General features: G+C 46.8%; 1 protein-coding gene across 7 annotated transcripts in view; it reads left to right on the top strand.

Moving 5' to 3' along the window:
- The first annotated feature begins 129 nt into the window (after window positions 1-129).
- The window catches only part of LOC113580750 (chemokine-like protein TAFA-1), a 140518-nt gene continuing 130647 nt past the window's right edge, over window positions 130-10000 (top strand). For all 7 annotated transcript variants that reach the window (XR_003410996.2, XM_027015483.2, XM_027015480.2 and 4 more), the window contains exons 1-2: window positions 130-604; window positions 2604-2740. Coding sequence is in view for 6 of the 7 variants with exons in the window: in XM_027015483.2 (XP_026871284.2) it covers window positions 2617-2740 (124 nt within the window). In the remaining variant the exon portion in view is untranslated. The remainder of the gene's footprint in view (window positions 605-2603; window positions 2741-10000) is intronic.

Below are 10000 nucleotides of genomic sequence, written 5' to 3'. Positions count from 1 at the left end.
CTTTCTCCCCTCCCTCCCCCCCCCCTCCCTCCGTGTGTATCTGTCTGATTCGCGGAGGAAAGAGGGAGTCTCATACTATGTCCTGCTCCTCGGTGGAAGAGAGAAACGCTGTGGATAGCGCGCACGAGAGCGAGCGCGAGGCAAAGCTAGCGGCAGAAGTGCCTCCGCGCAGAGACCTGTTCTGTGTGTTAAAAAGTGAAGAGGCAAATTAGCTCGGGGTATTCAGCATACGTCTGCCCTTCCGCGAATAGGAGACCGAGAGAGCGAGAGAGAGAGAGAGAGAGGGACGCACAGAGGAAGAAATCTATTTATTTCCTGCCGATTTAAAGGTGGCATGACAAACCTCCCCTCGCCGAGTCTCCTGGTTTGAGTGTGACGGGTTTCGCGCGTGGTGACAGACCTGGCTCGCAGGGCTGTAGGCAGACCCCGCTGAGCGAGAGCTTCAGGAAGAGAGGAACTCGAAAGGACCCTCTCTCCGAGTACTCTGGCCAGCTCTTCTGAAAAAGGGGAACTTTTCCGGGGTGCTGAGAGGATGAGTGGATTTATCACCACGTACTGAGGATTTGTGGATGAACACTGACATTCTCAAGACCTGATAGCACAGGTAAGTGTCTGAGGTCTGGCTCTGACCATTAAGAATGCAGAAGAGTGTGTGTGTGTGTGTGTGTGTGTGTGTGAGAGAGAGAGAGCTCATATTCTATGGAAAGTCATTCTGATATAATTGATATGGTATTGTCAGTATCCATGCAGACTTTCGAAAATAAAAATGATTTGTATCGTCATTACAAGTAAGCATATGATGTCAAAACAGGCTCTGATTTGTGCCAAAATTTTTTTTTTTGAAAGACATTAAATAGGCCGCGTTAACAAACAATGTGTGAGTTTTGATTAAAACGATTATTGACTCACTTAAAGGTTAGAGGGTCTAGGTAGTACAATGACAACATTTAAGTTTTTCGGGATATTATTCAGGTGAAATACGATGCCCTATCTTACGTAGCCTATACATTACCTCCAACTAGCGTGCAGTGGAGTGATACCACCACAAAACGCCAAACTGCCACGTTGGTTAATCATAGTGGCTCACTCGTGCGTGTGCACGCCGTTATGATAACGCCAGACATCCCGACTGCACACCTGTCGAGTGCCATAGCGCATTTTCACTCTTTTTCGGCGGATAACGGCAGAGACGGAGCGCGCAACATCCTGCAGTGGTGCGCAGGTGTGTCCGTGCACGCGAGGGTGAGGCGGCTTTTTTGGAAGCAGCGCGTGGAGCGGAGCGTGATGGGACCGTAATGAGAAAGCGGAACCTAAAGCGCTGCCTGTAAAGACGACCTGGGCAGAACCGATGGACCGGTCCGTTAAGTAGATGGATCATGTATTCTTCATACGTTTTAAACATTACACAAACTAGCGAGGTCAGTGCTTTGAAATGGCCCGTAGAATACGACTGGACGTGAGTTCAGGTGCAATCTCACAGCAACCCAAGTTCGGTTACCGGGGTCTGTTAGTCGGTTCTGTTCACCCTCCGTCCAGATTGCCACCTTGCCTACTTTTTCCAAAGATTAAATTCCTAAATCTTTATTTCAGGTTTACAGAAACGGAATTAAAATCTGTGGGGGAGTAGAGTTTACCGTAGTTTCCCCGTAATGAAAACGGTTTGCTGTTGTTGTTGTTTATTATTATTTGTTAATTTGCTTCAGGATCAGTGCAGAACGTCGCGTGAAAACCAGTGGAACAGTTCGCATTTGCACAAAACTGCAGGTGTAGCGCGGCTTTAGCGCAGCACCGGGGATTACAATATACCGCTAATAATCACAGGCGCAATACCAACGTGCTAAATATTCATCAGGATCTGCTGAGCGCTGACGCTGTCAGTTTAGGTTTGTGTCATTCAAGACGTGGATCATTTACAAAGTGTGTCGATTTTTCGTGGGATTTAAAGTTTCAGTCAGTTAAGTTACGCTGAAGGACTTTTTTTTTTTGCGATATAAGACGTGTAGGCAAACAATTCGAGGAGGATTTTTAACGGAGAATTCTCTGCCATAATGTTGCAAAGGCCTCTGCATTTCCAGAAAGGAAAGTGAGCGCTTAACGTGTAAACTACAGCGCCAGTGTTAACGTCTTATGGCGATATGTCTAATCTAATTTATCCAGAGTCGACGATGAACTTAAGATGGGGAAAAAACACACTGTCGTATTTTCCAGCTGAGCCCCGCCTAAAACATACATTTGAGGAGTGCGGCGCGCGGGTGAGGCGCGGACCACCGCGAGGCTGTGTGCAGGTCGCGAGGCTGTTTTTATGGAGCGTCCTCGCAGTACACTGCTTAAGATCTGTAAGCTCCAGACCAGCTGGTCAGACAAAACCAAAACAAAACAAAAGAGGCGTGCTGCAGCAAAACAAACAAACAATCAAAACCTGACCTCCAACAATTAGAATTATGTGTCAATGCTAACGCTGAAAGAACTTTGCGGGCTTCAATACTTTGTATCCAGAACCTGTATTTTGCGTGCCTACCCAGAGCACATGCGGTTCTTGTTCGTCTACCCCTGATTGGTCCTTTGCTGAATCGCGCGTCTGCGCTGCTGTTTCTGCCCCGCAGCCTGTCCCCTGTCATGTCGTGGTTCCTGTGTTTGTGGATAACCGTCAGCAGTCTGCTTCTGTGCCAAGCCTCTCTCTACGACACCATCCAGCATCCCCACGTCCCCCGGCCCGGCCGCAACACCATTCAGATCCTGGGTGAGTCACCGCAAGCGACCCTCCCACGCCCCATCCGCCTCACTCCCCGCGCGGCCCGTCCTCCCCACGGGCTGCACGCCGGCTGTATGTCACCCGTCATCCATGTGACGTCTTATTTCCTTGGCGACTATCTTTCTCCTGCGGTGTCTATTTTCTCTCGTGCTTTGCGAGTCTCTTCTAGTTTCTGCTTGAGTGTTTGCCCATCGAGAAAATCAAACGCCTGGTTTGATGCGTCTTTTAAAATGTCTGATGTGGTTTCGTTCGGCAGCGTGTTATGCCGATGTCACGCGCGTGCACGTGCGACCGCGTCCGCGGTCCCCTGCGCCGACTCTGCTGCCTGTGTTAGCTGGTGAGTTTTGTGTGTTGTGTTGGTTTTTAGTTTTGGACGTTTCCCATCCAAAAGGATTAATCTGAAGCAGGATTTTGGTGTTGTGAGAACTCTTTCCACTCGTGTTAAAGTTTTGATGATTGTTGGCTGTCGTGTGAGCCGGATACGTTGCTGATACAGATGTCACCGCAGGGGTGTTTCTTTAGGGTCCTGTGACTCAGATGAAGGTGGCTCACGTGTCTCAAGGTTCATTTGCTCCAGATATTGAGAATTTCACAACTCATTAAACAAATAGATCATAAGATAGTAAAGCAGTGGGTGGAGTGTGATCGGTTACACACAGGGCTGTGTTCAGAACAGCACAGTGAGTTCTGCATTGTGTTATATGATCAGTTACACACAGGGCTGTGTTCATAACAGCACAGTGACTTCTGCATTGTGTTTTCTGTGTGTAAAAAGAGCAAGTGGTTGTGAGCATTGCTGGTACTTCAGGTCTGGAATACAAGTCCTGAGATTTGCTGCCTCTGGTTTTCTCTGGTGATGTCTTGAGCACTCGTAAACGGAACTTCAGCTGAAATACCTACTCTAGCAGAAAAAATCAAGCTTGGGTGTGTGTGTGTGCGTGTGTGTGTGTGTGTACATATATGTGTGTGTGTGTTTGTGCGTGGGTGCGTTTCTGTGTGAGTGTGTGTGTGCGTGCGCATGAGTGTGTGTGTGTGGGTGGAATTTTTGTGTGTGTGTGGTACACACATGTGCAGACAGCAAGCACCAGGCTCAGTTTCCCCACCAGTATGTCGTGAACACCAGCTGTGTTGATCATATGGGCTCTGGTGGAAATAACCATTAGGTTACTCGTTGACCTCTGACCCCAGTGCATTGCTCTCTTCAGCTGAACTGGAACTTTAAATGATGTCCTTAAACTCTGAAAGTGTCATGCAAAATGGACAAATTTTGTTAAGGAATAATTTAAGTATTAAAACATGTTTATATTTCATTTATATGTGAAATGTAGCACGATGGTTGAACTGGGAGGAGATACACACACACACACGCATACATACATATATATATATATATATATATATATATATATAGAGATATATATATATATATATATATAGATATATATATATATATATATATATATATATATATATAGATCGATATAGATATATTCCAGGTGGGAGTACCTGCCGCAATATAATATGTAAATTACTATTTATTTATTTATTTATTTATAGGTATATTTAGATTTACTTATTATTTAGATTGACTTTATTTATTTTATTGATATAACATCATAAATCTATATTTATATTCATATTTTATTTACATACAGACAGGCAGAAAGAAAAAAAGAAAGCAGAGAGAATTTGTGAATGAGAAGAGCAAGGAGTTTGGGCGATGGGGGTGTCTGACCCCACTCAGCTCACACTGGGCTGTGTGATGCAGGACAGACGAACTTCGACCATCATCTCCCTCGCAACTGCACATCAGGCACAGCAGAGCGAGGTGCCGACAACGGACCAGGGAGGGCACGGCCTGCGGAAAGTTTAGTGATTTACGCACAGCGTCAGTTCATCAGCCACAGGAAATCATACTTCTCTGAAGAGGGCACAGAGAAGTTAGACAGCATCGCGTGTGAGAGGAAAACACTTCTAGAAGTGGAAAAGGAAGGAGGATGGATGAGGGGTGTGTGGATGACACACACACTCACACACACACATATACACACACACACACACACTCACACTCACACACACACTCACACACTCACAGGCATATTTGTCCTCTCTAAGGGTTTTTTCCTCCTTCCTTGCAGAAGAGATTACAGTGCACTTAATGCATCTGCTGGGAGACCAAACCCACACGTGGAGAGTTGTGTTGGCAGCTCCAATCTCCTGTGAAACACAACCAACTGCGCTACGTCTGAGTTTCCCCAGCAGTAGGAAAATATCCACGCTGTATTAACCCAGTAACCAGGCTGCCAGCTCAAGCTGCTATAGACACAGTAGTAACCCAACCGCCACATTTCCTCAGAAACTCTCTGATTGGGCTTTAAAAACCAGAGTCAGATGGTTAAACAATTTGCTTTGAGGAGAACAGATGTGATCAAACTGGCTGCCAGATGTTCGCAGTATGTTTACAGCACAGTGAATCCTTAAAGAAGCCTTTTTCCATTTTATGTTCACATTTATTCATGCGCTATTGCCTTTGTGGCAGCCCAAATCCTAAACACATGACTTTTGGTGCATAGTACAGTTGACATCTTAATTAACAGCTAATCTATAGTATACAAATTAAAAACTGGCCATATACAAAAATAACAGCATTTCATACACAGCTAGTCAACATTAAAGACGTCTTTGTAATTCCCATCACAGAGAATTACTTCCCCTTTCAAACAGTGTATCTTTTTGCCCAGTGATCTGCAAATAGTGGCTAATCGAATCTTGTACGATTGAGTATCTTATGTTTTCACTAATAGGTACATTAGACTGCATACCTGGACATGAGGACTGGAACCAGCCTGGGTTGAAATGACTAATCTGGCCGTGGTTATTTTCTGGAAATCTGAAAACTATGATGAATATCTGAATTAGAATTGATTTTATAATTATAGGGCCGTCTCCAATTTCATTAGGGCTTGCTCTGGGATAAAAATAGCTGGGTAAAGAGAGGCAGATCTAATATCTGGTAAATGTGTCTTTCTTCTATCATCCTTTCATGTGTACCCATCTTTTCTACATTTCCAGCCAAACTCTATTAAAAGTAATATCTGGGATTATAAAATCATTGGGGCTAAGTACAAGTCAAGCTTGGTACAATAGGACCGTCTGCCATCATTTATTTACCCATAACAAACAGTGTTAAAACACATACACTCCATATCAATGGAAAACATACAGCAAAGTCTACCTAATACAATCCAGTTCAGTTTATCTACAGATGGACTGACCTCAGAACAGTTTAGAATGTTTTTTTTTTTAATGCCAAGCTCTCAGAGTAGACCGCACTGCATGGTTTGGTATTTTCTGTGGGTGCAGTGTAAGGAAGTGAAAAACACGAATCCCTTGCACTGGACGGTCTGTGTGTGTGTGTATGTAATTAAGCTTGTTCCCCCTGCTAGCTATGTAGTTTAAGTCACACTGCTATGAGCAAAAAGAATGAAGTGGTCCATGTGGAGAATGGAAGGTGGAATAATTGTAGTGGTTATGGGTAGACAGGTGTAGGGTTTGATGGTAGACAGCTGTAGGGTTTGATGGGTAGACAGGTGTATGGACTGATGGGTAGACAGCTGTAAGGATTGATGGGTAGACCGTTGTAGTGGTTGATGGGTAGACAGGTGTAGGGGTTGATAGGTAGACAGGTGTAGGGCTTGATAGATAGACAGGTGTAGGGGGTTAGGTGGAGACAGGTCTAGGGTTTGATGGGTAGACCGGTGTAGGGGTTAATAAGTAGACAGGTGTAGTGGTTGATGGGTAGACAGGTGTAGGTGTTGATAGGTGTACATATGTAGGGCTTGATGGGTAGACAGGTGTAGGTTTTGATAGGTAGACAGGTGTAGGGGGTTAGGTGGAGACAGCTGTAGGGTTTGATGGGTAGACCGGTGTAGGGGTTGATAAGTAGGCAGGTGTATGGTTTGACGGGTAGACAGGTGTATGGACTGATGGGTAGACAGGTGTATGGACTGATGGGTAGACAGCTGTAGGGGTTGATAAGTAGACAGGTGTAGTGGTTGATGGGTAGACAGGTGTAGGGGTTGATAGGTAGACAGGTGTAGGGGGTTAGGTGGAGACAGGTGTAGGGTTTGATGGGTAGACTGGTGTAGGGGTTGATAAGTAGGCAGGTGTATGGTTTGACGGGTAGACAGGTGTATGGACTGATGGGTAGACAGCTGTAGGGGTTGATAAGTAGACAGGTGTAGTGGTTGATGGGTAGACAGGTGTAGGGGTTGATAGGTAGACAGATGTAGGGCTTGATAGATAGACAGGTGTAGGGGGTTAGGTGGAGACAGGTCTAGGGTTTGATGGGTAGACCGGTGTAGGGGTTGATAAGTAGACAGGTGTAGTGGTTGATGGGTAGACAGGTGTAGGTGTTGATAGGTGTACATAATGTAGGGCTTGATGGGTAGACAGGTGTAGGGTTTGATAGGTAGACAGGTGTAAGGGGTTAGGTGGAGACAGGTGTAGGGTTTGATGGGTAGACCGGTGTAGGGGCTGATAAGTAGGCAGGTGTATGGTTTGATGGGTAGACAGGTGTATGGACTGATGGGTAGACAGGTAAAGGGGTTGATGGGTAGACAGGTGTCGGGTTTGATAGGTGGACAGGTGTATGATTTGACGGGTAGACAGGTGTATGGACTGATGGGTAGACAGCTGTAGGGGTTGATAAGTAGACAGGTGTAGTGGTTGATGGGTAGACAAGTGTAGGGGTTGATAGGTGGACAGATGTAGGGCTTGATGGGTAGACAGGTGTAGGGTTTGATAGGTAGACAGGTGTAGGGGGGTTAGATGGAGACAGGTGTAGGGTTTGATGGGTAGACCGGTGTAGGGGTTGATGGGTAGACAGGTATAGGGGTTGATGAATAGACAGGTGTAGGGATTGATGAGTAGACAGGTGTAGTGGTTGATGGGTAGACAGGTGTATGCGTTGATAGGTGGACAGATGTAGGGCTTGATGGGTAGACAGGTGCAGGGTTTGATAGGTAGACAGGTGTAGGGGGTTAGGTGGAGACAGGTGTAAGGGTTGATAAGTAGACAGGTGTAGGATTGATGGGTAGACAGGTGTAGGGGTTGATGGGTAGACAGGTATAGGGGTTGATGAATAGACAGGTGTAGGGATTGATGAGTAGACAGGTGTAGTGGTTGATGGGTAGACAGGTGTATGCGTTGATAGGTGGACAGATGTAGGGCTTGATGGGTAGACAGGTGCAGGGTTTGATAGGTAGACAGGTGTAGGGGGTTAGGTGGAGACAGGTGTAAGGGTTGATAAGTAGACAGGTGTAGGATTGATGGGTAGACAGGTGTAGGGGTTGATGGGTAGACAGGTATAGGGGTTGATGAATAGACAGGTGTAGGGATTGATGAGTAGACAGGTGTAGTGGTTGATGGGTAGACAGGTGTATGCGTTGATAGGTGGACAGATGTAGGGCTTGATGGGTAGACAGGTGCAGGGTTTGATAGGTAGACAGGTGTAGGGGGTTAGGTGGAGACAGGTGTAGGGTTTGATGGGTAGACCGGTGTAGGGGTTGATAAGTAGACAGGAGTAGGGGGTTAGTTGGAGACAGGTGTAGGGTTTGATAGGTAGACAGGTGTAGAGGGTTAGGTGGAGACAGGTGTAGGATTTGATGGGTAGACCGGTGTAGGGGTTGATAAGTAGACAGGTGTAGTGGTTGATGGGTAGACAGGTGTAGGGGTTGATAGGTAAACAGGTGTAGGGAGTTAGGTGGAGACAGGTATAGGGGTTGATGGGTAGACAGGTGTAGGGGTTAGGTGGAGACAGGTGTAGGGGTTGATGGGTAGACAGTTCATCATCTTAACCACTTAGTCTCTTCCTCTCTCTCTCTCTCTCACTCATGCTACCCTAACTGCTGAGGGTGGTGTTGAGTAATGAGAGGTGAGTGTTTCCATTGCTCCATCACCTGCCCAGCCACTGGTTTCCTTCCACTGCCATCCCATGAGTCTTTGCGTCTGGGCCTCCCCTGTGCCCTGTGCTCAGCTGAGATTGATGGCACTCCGATTCCGGGCAGCCAATTCCGGTCTCTCAAGAAATAATCCACTACATTGACAGATGAGCTGAATGTGACATGACACAATACTACGCTGCTGTCACCACACACACACACACACACACACACACACACACACACACACACACACACACACACACACACACACACTCCTGGATCAGGAGTAGGTTGTGCCTGTTTTGCTGAGGTCTTATTCTGCAGTCGTTTTAGAGCAGAATGGAAGCTAAAGCTCTTGTCATGATGAAGCTGTGTGTCTCAGGCAGGGAGGGAGAAGGTCCCAGCGTGCAGGTCCCAGCATGCAGGTTCCAGCATGCAGCTCCCAGCATGCAGGTCCCAGTGTGCAGGTCCCGGCATGCAGCTCCCAGGGCAGGTCCCAGCGTGCAGGTCCCAGTGTGCAGCTCCCAGCATGCAGGTCCCAGCGTCCAGCTCCCAGCGTGCAGGTCCCAGCGTGCAGCTCCCAGCATGCAGGTCACAGCATGTAGCTCCCAGGGCAGGACCTGGTTTAAGAGTACCCTGGTAAAAAGTGCTGCCCTGTTGGCTCCATGATGTGGTTTTAATACTTGAGTTTGTATTGTCAACTGGGAGAACTTTAGCTGAAATTCACCAGGCCTTCTCAGGATAGTGGTGATGCAAAAGGTCACATGATCATGATGTCATATGGTGTGTTTGAATTAAGGAAATTAATGCTTTTGTTAAAGGGTTAGGGTAACGCAAGGGTTAGGGAAACATGGGTTAGGGTAACGCAAGGGTTGGGGTAACCCAAGGGTTGGGGTAACGTATGGGTTGGGGCAACATATGGGTTGGGGTAACGCAAGGGTTATAGTAACGTAAGGGTTGGGGTAACGTATGGGTTGGGGTAACACAAGGGTTAGGGAAACGTATGGGTTCGGGTAACGCAAAGGTTGGGGTAATGTAAGGGTTGGGGTAACAAAGGGTTATGGTAACGTAAGGGTTAGGGTAACATGAGGGTTAGAGTAACGTATGGGTTGGGGTAACGCAAGGGTTAGGGAAACATGGGTTAGGGTAACGCAAGGGTTGGGGTAACGTATGGCTTGGGGTAATGCAAGAGTTATGGTAACGTAAGGGTTATGGTAACGTAAGGGTTAGGGTAAAGTATGGGTTGGGGTAACGCAAGGGTTAGGGAAACATGGGTTAGGGTAACGCAAGGGTCGGGGTAACG

Source organism: Electrophorus electricus, chromosome 20 (genome assembly GCF_013358815.1).
Source record: "Electrophorus electricus isolate fEleEle1 chromosome 20, fEleEle1.pri, whole genome shotgun sequence".
NCBI classification, from domain to species: Eukaryota; Metazoa; Chordata; class Actinopteri; order Gymnotiformes; family Gymnotidae; genus Electrophorus; species Electrophorus electricus.
This window is presented reverse-complemented; position numbering and strand designations above follow the sequence as displayed.